The following is a 24885-nucleotide window of genomic DNA, read 5'->3' as shown; positions in this document are numbered from 1 at the left end:
ATCTTTTCCCCACTTTGCATCAGCAAAAATTATAAGGATGTTACCATTACTTTCCAAAACCATACGATAAAACTGTTACTTCTGTATTATAAGAGGAGCAACTTTAAAGCTTATTTCTTCAGGAGGTACTTAGTGAATGAGTAATTTTACCACAAGTAACCGTTTTTTTTTTTCTTTGGGACTTTTATTTGTTTTGCAAGCATTAGTTGGAACCGCAAGCACCTACTAATTTGTTTTCCAGTTCCTTCTTTTCTTGTACATTTTTATTAGAGCTTTCTTGTCTAATGAAGAATGTGAAGCAAAATTGCCTAAGGTTTTGTTCCTTTTATTTATTTTATAATCTTGAAAGGATTGAATTGTTTAGATATGTTTGGACTGAGGTGGTCTGAGGGCATTTCTAACAGCAAGAGATGTTACTATCTTTGTGCATTGGTTGTCCATTCAAAAAATGAGGATTACACTGATTTTGTCTGATTAGGGAAATGCCTCTGGGTGATAAAAAGCTGAAGTTACTTCTTAGGTACTTATCACCTAATAGACTACATTCTTACTTTTGTTTGAATGCAGAGATTTTTGTAGACCCTGTCTTACTTCCCTCTGTGAGCCATTTGTTGTCAGCACTTTGCATACCACTGCGTTGCATTGTAATATCTAAGGGAAACTCTGGAAGGTCCAGTGGGCAATAGATCTGGGAGTCATTGGACCGTGATGATGGTAAAGAATTCAGTAAAGTGGTTCCTTAATGATCTGACTCTACTGATAGAAGAGTGAAGCCTTGCTAGCAAAGTTTACATTAATTATTTACTCTCAAATTTCATGGGGTAGAGTCAGAAATGAGATGGCAGATGGAATTTCTCCCAAGAGATAAAAGACAAAAGAGATTAAAAAAAAAAAAAGGAAATAGGACTTAAGCCAGAAAAGGATCCTAAAGCATTAAAATACTGAAAGATGGGAAAAATTTTTTGACTGGCTAAGGTATATAAGCTGCCAGTGTAATGTGTTTAAACTCCGTGAATAAAAAAAAAGCTGTTACTAATGTGTTACACAGTTAATAGGTTTCTCATATAAAGATTACCAAAAGCATGGAGTCAGAAATGGATTTTGAAAGAAAATATGCTATTTGCAGATGCAGCATAATGGCTTGGAATGTTGCTGTGAGTCCTTTAATTTTCTTCATTATCTGTCAACTAATAAAGGAATTACTCCTGAGTACAATATAAAGTGCTAGCTCTAGCAGATGTGCTAGCTGGTTATGACCTAGTTGGCATAACCTTTATAGATCATTCTGAAATAAATACTTTGCGTGACCTATAAACACGCTCCTGAGTCTGGACATAATGGGATATGTACTTGTATACTGTGTCCAGCACTTTGGGACCATCAGATGTTTATTGCACTTTTCAATCAGCTAAAACTGCACAGACCTAAGACCCTGACTATTTCCACTTTCTTGTGGATGTTAAACAACCCTTACAGGGAGCAACCAACTACTTCTGTTTTCAGAGCTTAATTATTTGGAGAAGTTGTATTCTTTTTGATTGCAGCACACTTACTGTGCATAGAACTTGGAAATGCTGGGGTTTTATTTGTAGAAAATATGAGCACTTTCCCCAGTTCCCATTTCCTTAATACAGCATGTGGGTTTGTATCCCTAGTTTTGTGGTTGAAACCCAGCTGGTAACAGCACCGTGAAGCCTTCCCTCCACCTGAAGCAGCATGGTGAGGAGAATCAAAGACATATAAAACACACAGGTTGAGATAAGAACAGTTCAATAACTAAAGAACAGTATAACATTACTGTTATTAATGATAAGGGCAATAACAAGGGGAGATAATATAAAACTAAAAGGGGAAAAGGAAAACCACAATGAACAGCAGTGGTGCACAATACAACTGCTCACCCAGGCAAGTAGCAATCCATCCCTTCCAATTAACTATCCCCAGTTCATATAATGAGCATGATGTTCTGTGGTATGAAATAACCCCTTTGGCTAGTTTGGGTCAGGTGTCCTGTCTTTGCTTCCTCCAGGCTTCTTGTGCCCCTTGTTACTGGCAGAGCATGAGAGACTGAAAAGTCCTTGGTCAGGGTAAACACTACTTAGCAACAACTAAAACACTGGTGTGTTATCAGCATTATTCTCAGACTGAAGACCTGTACCGGCTCTGTATCAGCTACCAGGAAGAAAATTAACTTTATCCCAGCTGAAACCAGGACGCCTTGCTTGCTTTCTGTGAGCAGTAACCTTGTCTGTAACCTTGACTTGATTCAAAGTCTAAACAGTTTCATGCAGGGTGTGTTCCTCCCTCTCTGCTGATAGGTAGGTTGCTCCGTCTTCCCCACAACTAAGAAGGACTGAAAACAGCTCAGGCACAATTGGGCTATTGCAGTATAAGATATAGCTATGTGAGTTGGCTATGTGAACATTCTTAATCTGTTACAACTGCCCTGACTTTTAACCTAGATGTAAAAAGGATTCATTAAGGATGCTTAAGCTAACCTGTTTAAGTTACCCTGTTTATTGTAAGTTTCAGGTACACATACTATGAGCAGCCACAGTTTATTGATATTTTGTTATGTAATGATTTAAACGTGTCAGCTTGAGTAATCAAGATGACATACAAATATGTAGTTGGTAATTTTATTTCTGAAGGTAATGTGAATTTCATCTGAAACACAATAAAATAGCAAGGGCTGGCATCCTTGTATGTTCATCAGCATAAACCAAAAATGATTCCTCCTATCCCCACATGACATACTAATCAAATGAATTAACAGATTTTCTGTTTTCTTATCAATGATATGAATTTGGTCATCTGGAAATCACGTACCTGTGATTGTAAATTTTACCTGTGATTTGCTATGTTCTATGTGGAAATGTTGAGACCAGCATTTATTAGCATTTCTTTTTCAAAACACAAAACACACTCTTTATGCCACTTCTATATTGCCAGTGATAGTTCCTGAAGTTTATGAAGAAGTAGATTTAAGAGCCTTATGTATTGTTTTCAAAAATTGTTGGCTTGCCTATAGCCCAGAAATTTCATACACTGCTGTGAATTTTTAACAAACAGTGAGAAAGTACTAAGCTACTTGCCTGAAAATGGCTTTGAAAATTACTTTTGTATTTGATTGATATTTCCTTCAGAATTACCTGTGTATGCTGATAATTTGCATTACACTTCCGTACTCCTTACTACATTATAGGGTAGCACAGGTAAGCTTTCAGATAAGAGAGTGAAGGACAAACTCTGCATTTTTTGCTGTGAAGTTACACTTCATAGGTAAAGTGACTGGCCACAGAAATGAGAAAAGAAAAATAAAATGTTCCTTTATTCTCTGAAGAGGGCTGTTAGTGCTGTAGCTTGGTGGAAATTGTTCAAGTAAGCTGGTAGACATCTCAATTCTACCCTGAAAGGAAAGTTTCTATTGAGCACAGCCCTCATGGTTTTAGAGGAAAAGGTATGCTCTGTATAGAATTTTCTATGTCAGATATAAGCACTGTATTTCTTTTCTTAGTTTCAGTGGACATTAGGTTAAGTCTTGCCCAGTCTCCTGTCAGAACACCCTTTAAAGAAATGCCTGATAGCGACCAAGTCACTCAGTGTAGCCAAGTGAAATATTTGGGTTTAAGGACAAAAAAAGCTGTGAGTACCTTTGGGGAGCAATCCAAAGCTCCAGCAAAGTGGAAAACTGCTAACGGTTAGCAAATGGCCATGACAGTACATTATATAGTTTGGACCTCAGTAAGCAGCTGACTTACTGACAAGGCTGCTGAACAAAGAAGGAACAGCGACTGCCAGAAAAAAATCAGGAATTTTTAGTGTCACTGGGAAACCTGGCCTGAATTCCTGCAAGAGCTGAGTATGTAGAGAGCACTGTTCATCCTATCTGGTGAGAATAGGCCATGGCAGAGTAGATCTAAGATGGTAAATAAAACCTATATTTTATCAGAAATAACAGTACATATACCAAACAAAGCAAACAAAAAACAACAACAAAAAAATTTGTGATGAATACAGACATTTAATTATAACGTTTCCTACTTGTTTTCCTCCTAAATAGCACAGCATCTTAACTATTCTTAGCTAGTCTTCCTTTAGTATTTCCATCTTCTGTTTTCTCTACAAATGAATTACTTTTCTACATAAATCCTTAGCTTTATTTTCTCCTTTTGGGACTTCTATTCACAGGTCTGAATAAGCATATTTCATAGTCTTTTCTTCATCTTTTAGGCTAGGCCAAAAGCAGTCCTTTATTTAGTCAAAAGTGTATTTGTATTTTCTAGAAAAGTCTGTGATTATGTTTAGATGTCTTCTCAGGGTTTTATGTGCACAGACACTAGTTTTGGAGCAAGCTGTATGGTAGGTCTAATAGGACAACATTGACTTGTAAAGAATTGTACTGCAATAAGTAGAAATGAGGTACAGGCAAGTTTCTTGTATTAGGTTAAATGTATTTGTTTCAAATGGACTTTTGCATAAACAAACTCTTATCTAACATACTCCAAATGTGTATGTATACATATGTGTGCTTGTATGCATCTATACACACATTCTTTGTATCTAATCCATTCTTTAGTAATCTGAAATTAAATGCTTTAGTTGAAGGTACAGCCTGATCCCTTTTAAGGACTGATGAGAGATTTCCATATCAGAGAAGATCATAATTAGTTTGAGTAATGAAATCTGAGTAGTTAAAGGGTATTTATTTCCATTTGTGTTAGAATGTATTAATTTATTAGTTATTAATTAGCACTTATTGCCAGAGTAACTAGAAACTTCTTATGTTCTGCCATTTTAAGCGTCTTGCATATTCTGTCTCCTGAATTTTTCATTCTCCTTTCTCTCCAACTGTGATCTTATTCAGGATGTACTCCTAGCCATTTCTTTTCTTTGACTGTTTTCCTTCATTGATGCATCGTATGAACTTTATTATAAAAACATTAGTAGTTCCTGGAGTTTTAAAAAGACTTTTGTTACATCTTTGCTATTTTGTGGACTTATTTTTCCTCAGTTTATTAGTTTCTTTTCCAGTAGTTCTGACTGGAGCATTTGAAAATAATAGTCCTGCTCTTTGTTGCACACAGTGGCGGCCTGCTTATCTGTTGTTCATCAGTAGTTACCTATTCTTCCTTTTCTTCGCTGTTTCTAACAATCCAGATGGATGATCCTGTTTAAAAACAAAATAAATAAAAAGAGAAGAGGCGTATCAAGGTTTTTTCATCATCACTTCTAATTGCCCACTTCCCTATTGCACAGTTCAATCACTGCATTCACTGGAGGTTTCAGTATCAGGCTGTATACTTGAGTTTTCACTGGACTGCTAAAGAAACACAGATTTATTGCGAGCGACTTAATTATGGTGTTTAAGTACTTTAACAGAGAGAAAATAGCAAGTACTAGGACTCTTCAATGTAATAGAAAAGGCATAACAAGAACCACAGCTGGCATTTTGAAGTGAGAATACTTCAATAATACAAGCATTTTTATTTTATTTTATCCTATTTATTTTATTTTACTTCATCAGTAAGGAGAATTCAATCTTGTAGAAAAAAATCTGATGAAAATGAAAGTTTATTATTTACATCAGTGTCGTGGTTTAAACCAAGTCCACACACAGCTCGTTCACTCACTCCCCCCCTTTGCTTCCCCAACTCCCAGAGAGTTAGGAAAGAGAATCCAAAGAATGTAGCCCCCACGGGTTGAGATAAGAACGGTTTAATAACTAAGGTATAACACAAATCACTACTGCCACTACGACTACAAATGATAAAGCCAATAACAAGTGAAGAGAATACAACACCTCACCAGCCACCGACCCATAACTCACCCCACCCTGCCCGACCGAGCACCGACTGATACCTCCTCCATCCCCCCAGAGCTCCAGCCCTTCCGGATTTCTCCTGGTTACATCCTGGGTATGACATGTTATGGTATGGAATACCTCTTTGGCTAGCCTGGGTCAGGTGTCCTGCCTCTCCTTCCTCCCGGCCTCCCCTCTTCCCTGGCAGAGCATGAGCTCAAAAAGGCCTTGGAGAAACCAAACTTTTGAGCAGTAACTCAAAACATACTTGCTATCAGCAACCGTTCTCAGCCCGAAAGTCAAAACCCAGCACTGCACCAGCTACCAAGAAGGAGAAAAAATAACTGCTACTGCCCAAACCAGGACAATCAGGAATGTATCCACCTGTGATGTCCATCAGTGTAGTGCAAGTCCTTGGGCTCACAATGTTTCATAATATACAATAGTAGAGATGAATATTAGTTACTTTTTTTTAACTTTAAAACCATATTTTTCTTATCTTTGTTTCCAGTGATTCAGAAAATGCTTGTTAGATGGCTATTATCACCTTCCCATTGCTAGCCTGGCTAGGCAATCTATTCCTACCAGAATGTTTTCAGTCAGCCTGTGGGAAGTGTGTGTAGGACTGCACAGGTGGCATTCAGCAGGCTCAGAAAGAAATGTTAGAGGAGAACTCTACCTGTGACCATACGTTATTGTTGTTGCTGTGCCCACTCATCTTTGGTTCTTGGAAACGCATACAATGTATTTCTTTTACTGACAGGGTCAAAGCAACATGTGGGGAATTAATTAAAGTTAATGTCAGAACAGAAGAAAAAGCAATGTTGTACAGAGTGAAGTTTTATTCTGTACTAAGACCATATTATTTCAAAGTATATTGAATAAATCCTAAGTCTTATGAATCCTAGAAATTGTGATTTAATTTTGTTATCATTCATATATATCCCTATTCCAGGGGTATTTTGCCAGTGGTGTGGGTTTGCCTGAGCAAAACATTTTTAGGAGTTAAATAATGGTTGTCTAAAATGGGGATAATTTTGTATTTGTATTTTATTTACATCTTTGCCACCAAGAGGCAAAGTCCCTTTGTTGTGTTGGATGCATATATAATATGAACCATGTTACAGCTTTTATATATGAGGTTTAAAAGCAAATATTCTCTGACTTTTTACTGGGGTAGATTCAGTTAATAGAAGAACAGAAGAAGAGTCTCTTGCATTCACTGTCAATATTTAAGGCATTTTTATAAAGTACAACAGGCAATGTACTTGTTTCCTCTGCTGAACCCAGAAGTTCTTCTTAAGAGGAAAGTACTTTAACTACTACACAATGGGTATTTCAGAGTGGCTTTTCTTAGCCATTTTCATTTTGAGGGCATTGAGATTGTTGAATGTTTGTTGATCTAGACAGCATGGTAGAAAATGTTGTTCAGGTGCTGTTGAGGGAGGATATCTAGTTCCTAATTCCTTCTTCTGTAATACTTACCTATTGTTACCTCTAGGTGTGGGAAATGAAATGCAAGAAGAAAGCTTGAACTTTATAAGAAATAAATACTTCAATATAAAGCATATTGGTTACAAAGGCAGCTAAAATCAGTTTATTTTAAACCTCCCTTGAACTGTCAAATTCTTCTTCAAGTCCTCTTCTTAAGGTTTTTTTCTATCTTGCCACTTCTAAGATTGAATCTCTAGATACTTTTTGCTAGAATGCAAGTAAACTTCACTGCATTTAGTCCTCACTGGATTTCTCGTTAAATCTGGTTTCTTTTTTTTTTTATTTAGAATACTAAATAAGTAAGACTTTCTTCCCTTGAAATTTTCATTATGCAGATTTTATGCTTTACTCCAACCTAACACAAATATTAAATGCATTTTTACCCTTCCATTGTGTGGATAGTATTGTTTCTTTTCTGCCAGCAGCTTTTATGTGAGCCACCAGTGTTGAACTGTTTGAACAAAACCTTACTACCAGTGTGTATAGGAAAAACATAAACACAAAAGAAAATCACAAAAAAGTTTTCATAATACAACTTCAAACTAGCTTTTAATTTGGTACTGCAGAATCACTCTATCTTAATTTGTATATATTAGCAGATGAGATTCTTAAAAACAGAGAGCTGTGCCTTCTCTCTGCCCTCTCTGCTATCTAGTGTTATGAGAGCTCTTCCATGGTAATAATAAATAATAATCATTTGGATACAAAATATTTAATACTTGCTTCTTAAACATTTGGTCTTCTTTTCAATCTGCCTGACTCCCTGCCTTTTACAATATTTCCAGATCTTTCCATGCCTGCGTGGCAATTCAAGGCGTCAAGAAATATCATTGGTTTTGCATGCCAGCTGGGCTGGACTGGTTAATATGGTCATGCTGCTTGGGCTGCCAGTTGTTGCAGTAGAGAAGGTAGAATTCCTGAATCAATTCTTGTTTTCCTGAGAAGCAAAATAGCTTGAATCTCTGCTATGTATCTTTTTTGCCAACATCTTAGCTACCTAAGGCATTGACATTGACTAAAATTAATTAATGGTATAATCATTTGTAGCAAAGGAGACTTAATTTCAGGAGGCTTATTGGCCTGTGAAACCAAATGAAAAATGTAATTGCAAAATAAATCTTACAGCCTTTTCCAGGAAAATTCTACGTGAGCTATGCATATGGCAGTAACAGAAATTAAAACCTTCCATCCTGGTTGTCATGGGATGCTTCAAACCAGTTTGTGTAATTAATAAGCTTGAAAAAAAAAGTTGTTATTTGTAAAGAGTAACATATGTACTCTAGTATAAAAAATACAATTGTCAATATGTGTGGAATACGGAATAATATTGTTTAACAGTAATAACTAAGAGAGAATAGCAAAACTCTCAGGGGCTGAATTTACTGTTTGTGAAGTAAGAACAACACTATCATATGAATAACAACATTAGGTACAGAATAGCATCAAAAGGACTTTGCTTTCTCTTCTAGAACATTAATTAAAGCAACTGAGTAAAATGTTTTGCATAGAAAAAATTAATGCTGTAATTAGATTAAGAAGTTATTTCATTACTTTTTGTTTGGCAAATAAATATTTTTGGGGATAAATATTGTTAAATTTTGGACTGGAAGTTTGTTTACCATTACCTATTTTGATAAGAGGTATGACATAACCAGTGTTTTCTTATTACTATGTTGTTCTTGACCAAACTGAACACAGCAATAATTCTGTAGGTCAGAATGCTTGGGATAATTCATTTTAGCTATACTGCATTTTCAGAAATAGTTCCCTTTCTGGCAAGTGCCCAGTATTACAACAAGAAAAAATGCCAGCACTGTGAGGATACCAGTTTGCTTTAAAACTTGTCAAGATGGTAACTGTGTACAATTGTTTGACTTGGATGTTGCCGGTATTTCTGCAGAAGTAAATGCTAGTCAAAGCTGGATGAAGCAGAACATTATTGGTTTATAACAGGGAATACTGAAGGTACGTCCTTAATGCTTATATAGGACCCCTCCCTATTACTTAATTGTATTTCTTCGGGTGTAGAATTCGGATTTTTGTTGTTACTTAAGAATATATACCAGAATATCTGAGATAAATTACCTCAGACTTCTTGACATTAGAATCACCACTGAAAATTATCAAAAGAACATGTTATTTGGGACTGCAGTGGTTTGAAGATGTCTGAAAATAATACAGATAAATAAATGGTATGTTTTCTCTGAAGAACAGAACCAAACAGATGAGGTGAATTCAAATTCATTAGCTTGTATTTTCAGCAGTGTATTTTCAGTCATGTTGAACTATTTTAGCTGAATTTTCACAAATATATATATTTTAACCTTTGAAAGCAATTCAATTAAAAGGCTATCAAAAGTAGAGTTTACCAATTTTTACTTGGAAGTTTAAATTGTAGTGCAAGTTTAGACTTCTGAACTACATTTGTCTATGACTACATTTTTGTAAAAATGATTACTTTACAAGGGAAAGGAACTAATCTATAATTTGGTTTTTTATGTTCATAATAATTACAACAAATATTTATTTAAATAAATTATAAATGATAACTTACTTTCTTGTAAATGGTAGTAATTAACTGCCATCAATTAATGGAGAGTCATTAGAAGCAGATTACTCTGTGTTGCAGGTATTAATTTAAACTACTACATTTACCTCAGTTGTATCAACAAAAGCCATTATTGTACCACCATGTTGTTCCGTTAAATGGAACAAAAGTTGTATGTTTGCAATGCTTTAAGAAAAGGATTTTTTTTCTCCTGCATTTTTTCTTTTCTGTACTGTTTGATAGTACCAAATTCCTGGTAAATATTCAAACCTGATGCCATTAAAAAGAAAAAGATCTATTCATTGACTGTATAATTTTAGGTTCTTCATTTTGTTTAAAGAGGCTACTTTAATCATGACTTGAAGTTATATACATTTATATAAAAAGCAGCCCTTAGGAATACAAGGTGTTTCAAAGAGTAACTGTAATACAGATGAAGTTCAGCTACAAGAGGAAAAATCTTGAGGAAATGTCACTATAAATACAGTACTCTCTTAAATATTCTTATGCTTACCCTAAGCTTATCCCAGATAAACTTCTATATCTACAGTGTGCAGCGCTGCGTGGGGAACATAATGAGTTGCTTCACATAAACTAAGTGTTCTTGCCAATTATCAGAACTAATTAGCTTGAGTAGGCAGAATGTGATATAGTTCTGCTTCTAGTCACCAATAAGCCTATTCGGTGCTAGCTGAGGGATCTCTACAGTGCTGCTTCATACACTGCAGATGATCTCTTAGGGACTCATTAAAGCCATTTTATTTTTCTCTGCATTCGAAACTTACATGTGTTGCCTGGATTACCTATTTTTTAATGTAACCTATGTTTTACAAATATATTACTCTTCTGAAAGCTAATCTGGATTTTAGTATTACCTTTTTTTTCTTTTTTGTTGTCATTTTTCTGTCTTGTCAGTGCTTTACTGTGATGTAATCAGGAGCGTTGTGTCTCTTCTTTAACTAATAGGCTGGACAGTAGAAACTGTGTACACAAGACAATTTGTAGACACATGTTTTAGAATTAAAATACCTAGGACTCATAAAACCTGCCAATCGATGGTGTCATAAATTGTTTCCTAGAGAAGCTTCTAGTGCTTGCCGAGGGTCAGGTTTTTTTCCTTTTTTTAGAGGCTTAAGAGAGGCTTTGAAATTTAAAGTTTTTATGCTTCTAAGTATATATAGATAACTAGGCCTTAGTTCTCTGCTCCTTAGCTCTCTTGGTTTTCTGCTACTGCATAAGAAATGTTTCCTTCTGTAATTGCACTGATTTCTGGCTATTCCTAGTAATTTAATATGGAGTATATGGAAAGAGAGAAGAAATCTCACTTGAGTTTAGTTAGGAATTAACCCATATTCATGGAGTCATCTATATATAGGAAAAAAAAAACAAAAAAACAAAAAACAAAGCAGTAAAACAATTAGGGATGTGAAATCTGGAGCCTGGACTTGGAGCCACGTTAGACACATTGGACAACCTGATCTGGTAGAAGATGTCCCTGCTCCTTCAAGGGCAGTTGGACTAGATGAGCTTTGAAAGTCCTTTCAGGTCCAAACTATTCTATGATACTATGATTCTGTGAGTTGTTACATTAGCTATAAACTGGAGAAACCAAACATAGCTTCCTTAACTGGGGATTAGCATGCATTTGAGAATCTACAAGATTTAACAATATGCAGTTTAATTTTTCTGAGTGAATTTAAACCTCACATCTGTATTTTTGTCAGAAGCTGTTCAGGATGCTTTGAAAAAATAAAGTGTCATTGTGTTTGTTATTTTTATTAATCTGTTTCTTTACTGATAATTCTTAATTTCTCATGAAATTAATATTGTGCAGATTTCCAGTTCATTTGAATGTGTAGCTTATGTATTCATGCATGGATTTCTGACTTTTGTTGCTCTCTGACCCTTTCTGATGTCTTTGAACATGATATAAAATGTGAAAATGTTCCACTGTGACCATTTATTCTGAAGTTCAAACAGTTAACTTATTCTGCTAGAATTTCTGGTAGGTTATTGGTCTCCTGTTCAATTCCTGCCCCTAGGCAATACAACTATGTTGTATGATATTAGATGTAGACAGCTTATTTAGTCAAGTGTGGCACATGTGGACTTGGATTAAGTTGTCCTGGATTTTCAAAAGTAAACTTGACAGGAGCTTTTGGCCCATAGCCATCACCCTGTATCCAGAATAAGTTCCCAAGGGAACAGGATTGAAGCTAGTGTCTTGCAGTGAGATCTGAGGCAACTAGGTAATAAAGGAACGTAATCAAGAAGAACAAGCATTTCTTACTTTGCACACCACATTAGGGAGTAGGAAAGGTCTAATTGGAGGTTTCACATAAATATTACTTATTTTTTTTCATCTGAACTGTTAATTAAGCTCCTGTTGGTGAGACTTGCTGTCTGCTTTCTACACATTCTCTTCCAGTCATGTATGGCAACTTTAGAAAGGGACTTTAATGATGGAACTTGAAGGGTAACTTGTATGAGCAACATGTGTAGCTTGTAATGGATATTTGGGATGATGCTCTGATTTTAAAACAGCTTCTTCAAAATTCAGTCTCTGTAAAATAATGTCTATTTATCTACAGGTACCCCATTTATTTGGACTACCAGAAATAATGAGTTAGCAGCACAAGTTGTGTGGTTTCTTCTTGTAGAAATCTGCTATTTATTTTAAATTGCAGGTGGACTTCAGGATATAGTTCTCTGTTAAACTCCTGCTTTCCCTTCTATCATTTCCAGGTTTCCATTTGGAGTATGTGTATAAGTAGTACCTTGATACATACTTACTGTTTGTCATTCTAACAATGCTTTTACAATAAATATGAGTCACCCTATCAGGCCTTATGGCAAAGCTCACATCATGTTTAGTTGTATTGACAGTAAAGCAAGGGCCAAAAATTAAATAGCCTATTTGCCTCTTCTACCTGTTGACCCTTTTAGAACTTTTAGGATCTAGAGGCACACACTCATGTGCACTTACAATAGAATCCATTTTGGAAAAGAGAAGATGCTAAATTTAGTGAGGGCTGAGGACGTGGGATTTTAATGTACTAACTTTGTCTTTTTCTATCTTTTACTAGTTAATTTTTTCCTCAGCTGGTAAGGCCTTCTTTTCCCCTGCTATTTTCTTATTACAGCAAATAGATGCAATAAAATTGTCTTCATCTCACTCCATCTACCAAGATAGTATTGATATTTTATGTGGAAACAAACATATTGTCTCATAATGTTAATGGATGTTATCTGTGCCTGTTCTAAAGTCAGCAGTTGATTTTGCTGCTTATATGAAGATACATTTCTGCAAGTGCAATAAAGAAGAATGCTGTCACATTTAAAATACAGCAGTGAAAGTATGGACAGTGTAATGGGTTAGGATAAATAACTTTTAGTGTTTTATTCAGAATGCATGAGTTGAAAAGACTGTATCTACAACATTCAAGATAGTAAATCAAATTATACAGAAACGTCTGTGATGGGATCAGAAGTCCATAAGACTGGAACTTTAAAAAGCATTGTTAGTTTCCATGTGGACCTGCTGTATCTCAGCTAGTTATGCACTTCATTTTAAATTTCACATTTATTTGACCTTGTGTTTAGTTGGCAGGCGTGTGAATGAGATTATAAAAAAAAAAAATAAAAATCTTTGAAGAGGTAAATCAGTAAAAAAACCCCAAACCCACAGTTACCTAATCAGAATTGATTTTCTTGTGCCAGAATGCCCTTTTATAAAATTCTTTAGGCTACTTTCAGACTATATATTTCACCTGTTTTTTAATTGCAAATGTGAAATATGATACCACAAACTTAATAAACCAAGACATCATTTTGCCTGTTACTTCTTTTGCGGGTGAAAAACTGCTGAAATGTTCATTCTGCTAGACTGTACTTACTCTTCATTAGCAGAAACCTCATTATTATAGCAGCTTGTCATGTCATAAATCCTTGTGCAGGAAGGACTTAGTACTTTTCACTAAGGTGGTGGAAGATTCCATGATAAATTGTCCTACTAATTACAAGGAAATGTAGCTGGTTTAGCATAAACCTTAGAGCAAGTTCATATGAGTATTTCCTCTAAAGGCTTTATATAATCTACAAAGAAAGACTTTTCAGTTTACTTAATGTTTATCAGATTCTGACCTGATTCAGAGTTTAACATTCCTGCTTTAGAAAAGAATGAGTCTTTGCTGGAGTCAATGGTATGAATAACTGTTTATGGCTAGATTGTGCCTTTAGGCAAGCCTTGAGTGAGAGCTAATGCATAATTAGTATTGTCCCAAAAGGAGCCCTGGAAGGTGTAGTGCCTTAGGGGCAACCTTCAAGCTCAGTTCCCTTTTTCTTCCCTTCTTGCTTCAGGGATTCACTTATTATAACACAACCAAGTTAAAAACTGATTGCAGTTCAAACACAGCATTTAAAGATTGTATTTTACATGTAAAGCTACCCATATTAATACAACTAAAATGTAATCCTTTACTCTTTTTCTACTTTCAGTCAAACTGATTCTGTATTGACCTGATTTCAGAGATCAGTTTATGCTTGAGAAGTATATAGACTTTTCTGAAGGCCCAGTTCCAGAAATGTATTTTTTTTTGTCAGTCATACTTAGTCACTTTGACTGTCTTATGGTCTGATTCCAGGCATTTAATTAGGTTGTTTTGGAATTTTTTAATAAGGGTATTTTATTTGATTTATGAATAGCATGTCTTGCCATTAAAGGAGAAGGACAAGGAAGAATATGTACATAAATTAGATTACATATTTCTTTTGCAACTTGGGAGTCACATGTTTTAGAGAATCAGCTGCATTGAGTATCTTAAGGCTTGTCCTTTGTTAGCATCTACTCTTTTATCAGTTGTATCTCCTGCTTCATGATGACATAATACTACTCTGCGTTTTTACTCCATTCTTAGAGATTGAATTAGTGTTTATCTTTCTCCAGCAAATTCTTAATCCTTCTTTCTCTGCTAATGACTTCTTACCTGCTTAGATATTTCTGTGAAGTGGATACATCCATTTCCTGCTGCAGCTGTACAAGCAAAGTCATTGCTTGTCACCCTCCAAGATAGCAATTGCTGCCTCTGCTAGTGAAGCTGCTCAGATGATTTTCTCCTAACCTATTTCAGTCAGTGTGTTTTAGCTTAATCAGTTTAAAGAGACGTTCTTTGTTAACTTGACACATTTTTGTCTGAGATGAACTCTGGAGAAATCACATGTGCAGTTGAATTAGCTTCTAGCAAGAAGACAGTAATAAGCAGATGACAGATGGTGCAAAAAGGGTAGGATTTAGTAAAAAAATGGTAAATGCTTTTATGACTATAACTGCCAGTAGAAGAGGATGCAGCTATTCACATCTAATTGAAAACCAAGTTTAGAAAAAGTACTCAATTTACAATCAGTTCTTCAGAAGAAAGTGGTATGATCTTGTGGTGTATGTGTGTGTGTATTTCATAGAATCATAGGGTTGGAAAGGACCTTAAGATCATCTAGTACCAACCCTCCTGCCATGGGCAGGGACACCTCACACTAAATCGTATCACCCAAGGCTCTGACCAGCCTGGCCTTGAATATTTGTATTTGGCCTTTTATATTTGTCCAAGCTATGAGCAAAGTGTGCAAGGCGAGGAGAAGAGCAGAAAATCAGCAAGACTCTTTACATCCTGTATCTATGTCATTTGCAAAGATAAGCAGAATGGGAGAAACATTAACTGGACATAAACAAAAACAACAGTAAAACATTGGTGTGCAACATTTGGCTCTAATTGCTGCTGCTGCCCCAGCTGAATATCCTTCTGGGCACCTCTTCCATCGTCAACCACAGGTCACCTGCTACAGACTCCAGCATGTCCATTGGAGATACTGGTGATGAGCCTGTTTTGATACCATCAGAAGCCTGCTACTGCATGGAAATAATTTCTTCATCTAGAGCCTGGTTTGGTAGTGCAAGAACATTAAACCCATGACATATAGGAAAAGCTTGCTCTAAACACCTACCTTAAAATTCTGTTTAACACATTCCATAAAGAAAATCTCTGACTCAAACTCTGACTGAACATTCTTATAGTGAGAGTGAAGCGTTTGGTATTCCTCCCCTGATTTACTTGCTCCTAAGTTTACTATGTAATATATTCATGTGGGTGGCTTTTCATTTCACCTAACTGGGGCTAAGCCTATCTGCATGTTATACACATTTTTTTTCATGTATTTAGAATACACTCCAGTTTTAATTGCCTTCTTTCTTTTTCTTAAAATGAGGAAATTTCTTTTCATGAACAACCAGAAATGCCATAGAAATACAACAATTTTAATTAACACAACCAAATCTATCTTGGCCACGGTGATCATGTGGACAAGCTGAAAAAGTGCTGATTGAATGCGATGTGTGCATTGCATTGCGACGGGTTACATCACTAGTCGTAACATGATGTAACCCAACGCAGCATGATGTAAGCGTCGTGATACATTGGAGGTTTAAAGAAACATCAGCATTCCCTTTTTGTCCCTTTGCCCCTTTCCAGGAATGTGCTGTCACTCTTCGTCTGGGAATGAATAACGTATGCCCATTGCCAGCCTGTGAATACTTACGTTTATTCTTACTTATATGAATGGTATGGGCAATGAAGCCTCAAGTCCTTAAAAGACAAATGTTATTTTTTCCTATGTATATATAGGTACAGTTGCTGTCTATCCATTATCATAGATTTCTGATGAAAATTCAAAAAAACATAATAATTCAGATCTGCATTTAGTACTTATTCAAATTTTTAATTGAGTAGCTAAATCCACAGAGTTTAAATACTTCTGATGTGCATTGACAGCTGCATGTGCAAAGGAGTGTGAGGACCACAGCTTTTTTTTTCTGACTGCAACTTGATGCATTTTTTTATGCCGCTGCAGCTCTCAGTCAGTTGAGTCTGTCTTCTGCGTGGATGTTAGGGTCACTTGCCTTGTGCTTCCCATTGCCATTCCTTCTTTGAGGACAGGTATTTGTGTATCACTTTTATTATTATATCCATTCTAAAAGTAAGTTTTCAGGCACATGCACTACAGATTTGAAGTAACCTTTGAAACCAAGATGCACTTCTTTTTGATACTTGCGTGCAAGTAATTGTATGCTTAGCTTTTGTGTTTTGAGAAAGTATTTCAAGACAACTGTGAAGCACACAATACTCTAAAGGTGAACAAAGGTCTGTATTTTATCCTGAAAAAAGTAGTAGTTATTATACTAAATTTGGAAGAGAGTAAGATGGAATAGCACAATAAGTTTTAAAGGTGGAATGAAAACAAAGCAAGGAGAAAACTTTCAGGAAACTTTATTTTGTGATTCTGTGATTCCAGGTGAGTACTAGGATCAATAATAAGTCATGTCCTGCCTTCAATCACTTTAGCGCTTGCTTTTGATTTCACTGCCGTCACATCTTGAATAACTACGTTGTTATATAAGTCAGTGTACTCTGTGATATCATTGAAAACTGAAGTTGTAAGTGGTGTAGAAGACTGCACCAAAAATTTGTATGCAATTCCTTTCTCTCAAACTGGTAGCTCTCTTATGCATCAAGGTAAGGAATGCTGGTGGTGCAAAAGACTTCTGTCTCAAGAAACTTAATGGGAATTTTCTTCCCAGTTACATTGGTGGCTGGTCTGTGCTGTGACAGACATAATTCATGGTTTCTGCTCCGTAAACTCAATTTGAACTTAAAGTAGTCCTGTTTATCTCAATGAAATTAGACATAACTGCCTTTTTTGTCTTCTGTTGAGTTGGTGTCAGTTACACAGGAACATACCTAGAAGTTAATACAAAATGCTAACAAATGTTCTGTATTTCTGTGCACTATGACTTCATTATTTTTTTTGGCGTTAACATTTTTATTGAGCTGCTAAAGATTAAGGCTTTTAATATGTATTCAGTTACTTAGAGGAACTTAACACTCCTGAATTTACCAAAAAATTAAATCTCACTTCATGCATGCTATAAATGAACAATGGTTTTGTTCTGGTTTTTTGTTTGGTTTTTTTTTTTTTTTTTTTTAGTTTTTCTGTTCGCTAGATTTAACTGAGGGTTCTAACTGAATCTTTTTTCATGCAAGACCGTTTTTGTCTTCCAGCAATACAGAGTACTGATGGAAGACTATATTTTTGCTGTGTTTTCTCTGGAAATGACACTGGATGCTAATGTTTCATCCCTGATGAGACCTGACATACCTTATTATTATGCACTAATGTACAAAATTACTATATTTTTAGAAAAAAATCACACTATCCTTTGACATTCTGAGTGTTTTATTTGTCCATTTTCTTAAAGTTCTCATTGCTATGACTAGAGTAATGCCCAAGCCTTTTTCTTTGGAAGGTATTGATAATTTGGATCTTAACAATTCTATATCTGGCTCAAGTTACTTTTTCCACTGTTCATGACTTTTAAGTTCTTAAACCTACTACTGTGTAGGTATCTCCATATCTGTGCTAATGTTACAGAGAGAAAAAAATTAAAAAGTCATACCTTGTTTTCAATTTATCTTAATCTGGGGCAGATATTTCACTGGCTGTAGTCATATTTCACAGGCATTTAGATGTATGTTTGACTTTAAAAAGTAGCACCTTAAGTATTGTCCATCATTTAACTTTATAAACTGTCTTTGAAGATATTAATGCTCACTCTGGCCTTGGCTCATATAGCTTCTATTACTGGAAAATTGTACAATATCATAATTCATCCCTTTTTCTAGATCGTTAATGGAATGTTACACAACATCAGATTAATATAGAGAATATTTCACTAGACTCTTAATCTTTTGATATGTTGAAAATTGACCTCTGGTTACAACTGTGTAGTTTGATTTTAATCTGTGACTTACTTCACCTCTTTCTGTAGGAATAATTGTGTTCTCATCATCTTCCCACAGATAAAGGGTTTATCGAAGACTTTTTGAGAATTGAAATAAATGTTATCAACAAATTTCTTCGATCAAGTATTCTATGAATTGGCCTAAAGATTTCTAGGAGATCAAAGAGTGATGCTTTTTCTTTAAGGACAGCTGTGGGTTATTTTCTGTCTACGCGTCTAATGCTCTATAGTGCTTTTAACTGCTCTTTTCCTTCAGCTGTTGTAACATTCTTTTTCTTGATTTTATATGCACATTATCTGTTCTCAGACATATCTTTTGTTCTCTATTATAGCAGCTTATTTCAGTTAGACACTGAAGTATTTTGCTAGTACATCAATAATTATATCCTTAACCCATTTTTAAGAATAAAATAGTGGTTTATCCTTAATGCATCTAAGGATATAGGTGCAATGTTTACTCTTCTGACACTTCAGTTTATCAAAATTTGTCGTAACCCTTTTTTATGTATCTTTAATTCTTGGGTACACCAAAATAAATGCATATTATTTTGTTTTTCCTGTAAAACTAGATACCCAGAGAGAAAAAAAAAAGGGAATAAATGTAGAACAAAGTAAAATTAAAAGATATGGAATCAGAGAAACTGAAAAAGTGTTCAGTTACTACTGAATGCTGAAGATGAGTAATAACTGAAGGCAGCATGCGATTGAATCAACTTTCTGTAGTCTAGTGTAGTGGAGTATATATTATGGGTAGTCAAACATGACCCTCGGGTAAAGTTAAGTGGAAAATAGACCTTTATGAAATAAAAGCATGAGGGAAAAGAAGGTTCAAAGACTTGTAAGGAAGAAGTAAGAGCATAATTTTAGAAAGATAACCAGTATGAAGAAAGGATGGTGCCAGAGAATACAAAAACGTGTAAAAGAATGAAGAAAGAGTTGGAAGAAAATAGCTTGTCAGACGATGTCAGGCTTCTGTGTGTAGAAGTCTGTGAGATACTTTTAGAGAGAGGGAATATTATCAATTATTTTAATGGTCTGTTTTGTACCATGCTGCTGATATTAATGGATTTGGAACCTATTTTCAAAGACAAGAGTCTGAATCACAAATGAGGGGTTACTGGAATTGCTGCTTTTTACAGCAGAAATTCATAATAAACGGAAGAGGAAAGCCATGTAGAGACCTGTGAAATGAGATACTAAAATGAAATGTAATAAAGTCAATATAGGACAGAGAAGGGCAATGCACTTTCATCACTAAGAAAATTATACCATCAGAGTTAAAATGTGGGTGACAGCAAAGGTTTATTTAAATGCTAAAAGGTGGAAGGATGTTTGCACTGAACTCTAGATGCAAATTTTGCAGAATGTCCTATCACAGTTTTGTTGCAGAAATAATTAAACATGTGAAAAAACTAATGTGTCATAGATTTTAGAAAACACACAAAAATAAAACCACAGTCCTCCTAATGGTGGCCACATTTCAGCCAACAGTATGATTTTCTTTCTTGGCTGGAAGCACACATTGCTGGCTCATGCCCAATCTTTTTCATCCACCTGTACCCACAAGTCCTTCTTCACAAGACTATTCTCAATTCACAGTCCATTATTTCCCAGTCTGTATTGATAATGGGGATTGCTCAGAATCAGGTGCAGAACCTTGCTCTTGGCCTTCTTAAACTTTATGAGGTTCACATGGGGCTACCTCTTGAGACTGTTAATCCCTTGGATGGCATTTCTTCCCTCAAGCATATCAGCTACACCACTCGGCTTTCTGCTGTCTGCAAACTTGCTGAGGATACACACAATCCCACTGTGTGTTCATAAGGATATTAAATAGTACTGGTATCAGTATGGACCCCTGAGGGACAGCACTGGTTACTGGTTTCCACTTGGACATTGCACTGATGACTGTAAGCCTTTGGACAGCAGCTGTGAAGCCAACTGCTTTTCCATCTAACAGTCCATCCAGCACATGCATATCTTTCAAGTTTAGCAGCACCAGTGTTGTTGGAAACCATAGCAAGGCTTACAGAAGTCTAGGTAGATGGCTTCCATAGCTTTTCCATTATGCAACGATGCATTTACTATGTCTTAGAAGGCCACTGGATTAGTCAGCCATAATTTGTCTCTCTTTTTTCCTTTCTTTATATTCCTGCACTGTCTGTGACCAATTTTATCAGGGTTTGATGGTAAGAATTATGAAATTACCCACTGTGGTGCCTGAAAAGCAAAACAAATACAATGGACGTCCTCAGCCATTCCCTGTGCTGTTAAAAGATCCAGGCATGGAAAGCTAGAAAGAACGTGAGAACATGGCAGATGTCACACAGAGGCACATGTGCAACCATATAGACAGAGTGAAACTAAAGAAATTTGCCTTTTGGCAGTTTCACAGCTGAGCAACAACTATTACAAAAATCAGTTTTCACCTAGTGTTTTTTTTCGTTGAAATTTTGCCTCAGGTGAAAAACACTTGGCACAAATAGGGTGTTTTTTAGGGTAGAGGGGAGAGTTGAAGGGCATAGAGTAAATTCATTCTGCTACATCATGTAGTCTTTGTTAGGAGGCTTTGAACTTGGACAGGATGCTTCACTGATGGCAGGAGAAAACTGAAGTAACAACCTGAGAGATTTGATCACAGCGATCGTTTTGCTGTGGTTTTAAGTCTGATAACTTCCTGTTGCTCTTAGTGATAGGAAAGTTGACTGTGGTGTTGCTATTTCCATTTGTTCTTGCAAGTGTATTTCAGTATTGATATGACTGACAAAGTAATGGCAACAGACAGACAGGTATAATTTGGACCAATGCTGTGCCAGCTCTACCTTCAACCTTACTTGCTCACTTTGTCATTGACCTTCAACACACTTAAGCTCCATGACTTGTTTTCCTGAGCAAGGCTGCCAATTATAGTTAATGTTCTCAAATAGGTGGTAGGTGTTTTAAATTGTAAATTGCACTGATTGAGACAAGGAAACATTCAGATGTCTTTTACAGCTGAATACAAATGCAGTACTAAGTTGTTTGGGTTTTTTTTTCCTATAGGAACTGAAGTACATATGACAACAGGTAACATCAGCACACATAAAATAATACTGCTTACATAAACCAAAAGAATAAAAGCTTGACTTGTTCCTTTTCACAAGAACTATTTATATTTAGCCAAAGACTGGAATTTGATTTCTCAGAAGTAATTGCATACATAAGCTGTACCATTTAACATACGATTCTATATTGTTCATATATGATTCCTTTAAATGCAAAATCCAACTTGTTTTCAGGTGGAATAAATAGTAAAATATTATAATGATACTTTATAGTTATATAATATAGTGTTATAACAAATGTCACTTGCCATGTAGTAACTATATCATACAGAAGTTTTTATTATTTTCATCTTACTTCCCATTTCTGTCACATAATGGTAACTGACAAGCTACTTTTGTTCCTTTCTATATTTTTAGTAAAGCATGAACCCCAACATTGAAAATACTAAGTTGAAATTATTCATGAAACATTGCAAAATGGAAAACCAACATGAGACACGAATTCTCATTAATTTTGGTCAATAGTGAAAAGATAGTCCACCAGAAGATATATAATCCACAAACTGTATGCATCCAAACTAACCAACTGTCAAGTTTGGATGGAGTTCAGATGGATTGGCTACTAGTGAGATTGATGCTATGGTACTGAAATCTGCAAGTTGAAATCATGATTGCAAACAGCTGTTTTGATGCTAGCTTAATATAATTAATAATTATAGAGCATGTGTGAATTGAAACGATCCTTATTCAGCTTTAAAATTTGTAGATAAAATCTCCCCATTTCATTATATGCTCTGAATTTATGCTTTGAAGAAATTAGAATGTAAATAATCTGGAATGCTGCAATTTCAATCTGTGCTGTCACCCTTGTCATATTTTTCTGTGAAGACATCTAAAAGTCTTCCAAGTTGAAGACAGGAGAGTACTGCCAGAAATATTGTTTTCAAGCTCTACTTAGTATGGACTGAATATATTTTTAAAAATTTTTGCTGGTATAGATTCATGAACATCTAAATCTTCTGATGACTTTATGCATAAAGTCCTACAGCTGCTTAACACTTATTAATGCCTTGTGCTAATTTTGTATGCCACAAAATGAAACCTCAAAACCAATAGCATTAACATAAAAGAAATTTCTGGTTTGTCTCTAGATTTTTTTGTTTAACTCTAGATTTGATCCATTTAATTTCCAGGATTTTAGTGAGATTGGGAAGTGGTATGCTCATGAACTCCTTGATTGTTACTCTCTAAATCAATCTCCTGACATTTGGATAGAGTTGTTCTGTTTCTAAGCAGCCCAATCCTAATATTTTGTGGTCTTCAACTATCTTTCTGTAGTAATAATAAAAAAAACAGAATGCAAGATTTTCTTCTTTAAAAGGATGGTTTCTGTGTGTTTGCTTAGAAGTCCTGACATTTTATCCTGTGCTATCTTCTCACAGCATAATTTCTTTGGGAAAGGACAGTAACTTTTGGGTTTTTTTTTTTCAGTCAGGTGTGTTTTCATTACTGAGTAATAATGAATAAAATATTTACATGAACTTTCCAGTTTGTATATTATTTCCTAGACACCTGCTACTTAATCTAGGGAAAACCTTTTCTATGCATGTATTATTTTGGGAAATATTAGAATAATTAAATATACATATTTCATATTATAAAGCTCTTCATCATATTCAACTTACATCTGGTTTTCTCTAAAATAGCTATTAGTGTATTCTATGCTATCCTTTTAATTTTTAACTCCACTTCTTTTTAACGTTTTCAGTTTTTTATAGTCTAATTGTTCAGTTGGCTTGATATTGCTAATTCCAGTAGGAATTGGTACATTGTGTATAAATGAAAATGACATTGAAATCTGCTAGAGGAAAAAAGTTTAAAACATTAGATTATGTGCTAAACCCAAACCAAACAAAAACCCCCAACCCAACACCAACAACAAAAAAAGGAAGTTTTGCATGTATCTCTTTTAAATAGAGTTACTATCTACTACCTCCTACTTATCTGTAACTAACAGTTCCGCGATTCTCAAATAAAAATCTAAGATGTCAGAGATGCAGTAAACATCAAAATTGGAAGTGAATAGCATGCCAGACTATTACAATATTTATTACAATGGAAGAAAATTGCATTCTCACAGGATCTACTGGAATAACAAACACAATTATTTCCTGAATTCTCTGAAGGCAACTGCAAATTGAGCTTGTTTTCAACATGAAGAATCAAAATAGCTGCACCAAATAATTAGAGATATTCTTAAGAACTGATTATTCAGCTCACACCTTCCAGTGTTGCCTGCAAATGCCCAAAGGGAGAGTTTGCACAACTTCATCAGCAGTTGTTAAATGCAGAGTATATGCTTGTGTTGTTCATCAGCTTGCAAGGGTGCAACAGTAACTTTTAGTTATTAAAACTGGCTGTTCTCATTTTTTTACACATACATTTTCATTCATGTTAAATGGGACATAGGTACTTATCTTTCTTAAGCTTATTTGAAAATATTCACACTTTAGTTATAAGTAGTGCTAGCTGAACATTATGGGATTCCTTCTGCAGACTAGTTACCTAGGTTACATAGGGTGTAGTTACATGGAGGTTTGGGAATTTTGCTTAATAACAAATGTTGAATTGTACATCCTAATTTAGAAGTCCTGTATATTCTTAGAAGCCTAACTGTAGTATGATCATCATATTAACAACCTTAAGTCCCTTTGCAGTTAATTCTACTTTACCCATATCTTACACTCGCTGACTTGCCAGTGCTGTATAATATATATACTTCTGGACAAATTTGCAGTGGGATTTATATATCCTACAGGGGCTTTCATATTCTTGAATCTTTACTGTAGTATTTGCTACTGATTTACTCATGTTGTCAGTCTTTAGACAAGACTGAAACTAGCTTCATGACAGTGTGGAAGCTTGTACATACTGTTATTTTCTTTGAATAGGACTTCTCATATGCTGAAAACTTTGCATGTACCCAAAGAACTGATTGTTATATTTTGGATGTTGTACTGCAAGAAAGTAGCATGTAGGTATCTTTGCCAAATTTCAAAATGGCTTTGCTGATGCGGGAGGTGAAATGGATGAAAGGAAATGCTGTGCTTCTACACAGCAGTATTGTGCACTCAGATGTTAGCATTTT

General features: G+C 35.3%; 1 protein-coding gene across 7 annotated transcripts in view; it reads left to right on the top strand.

Moving 5' to 3' along the window:
• NLGN4X (neuroligin 4 X-linked) overlaps window positions 1-24885 on the top strand; it is a 119910-nt gene that overhangs the window by 11037 nt on the left and 83988 nt on the right. Inside the window, exon 2 of one of the 7 annotated variants that reach the window (XM_034060081.1) lies at window positions 9097-9124. The exons of the other annotated variants lie outside the window; for them this stretch is intronic. Within the exon in view, the coding sequence (XP_033915972.1) occupies window positions 9097-9124 (28 nt within the window). The remainder of the gene's footprint in view (window positions 1-9096; window positions 9125-24885) is intronic. 7 annotated transcript variants of the gene reach the window in all.

Source organism: Melopsittacus undulatus, chromosome 2 (assembly GCF_012275295.1).
Source record: "Melopsittacus undulatus isolate bMelUnd1 chromosome 2, bMelUnd1.mat.Z, whole genome shotgun sequence".
Taxonomy (NCBI): Eukaryota; Metazoa; Chordata; class Aves; order Psittaciformes; family Psittaculidae; genus Melopsittacus; species Melopsittacus undulatus.
Note: the sequence above shows the minus strand (reverse complement) of the source record. Positions and strands in the feature narration are given on the sequence as shown.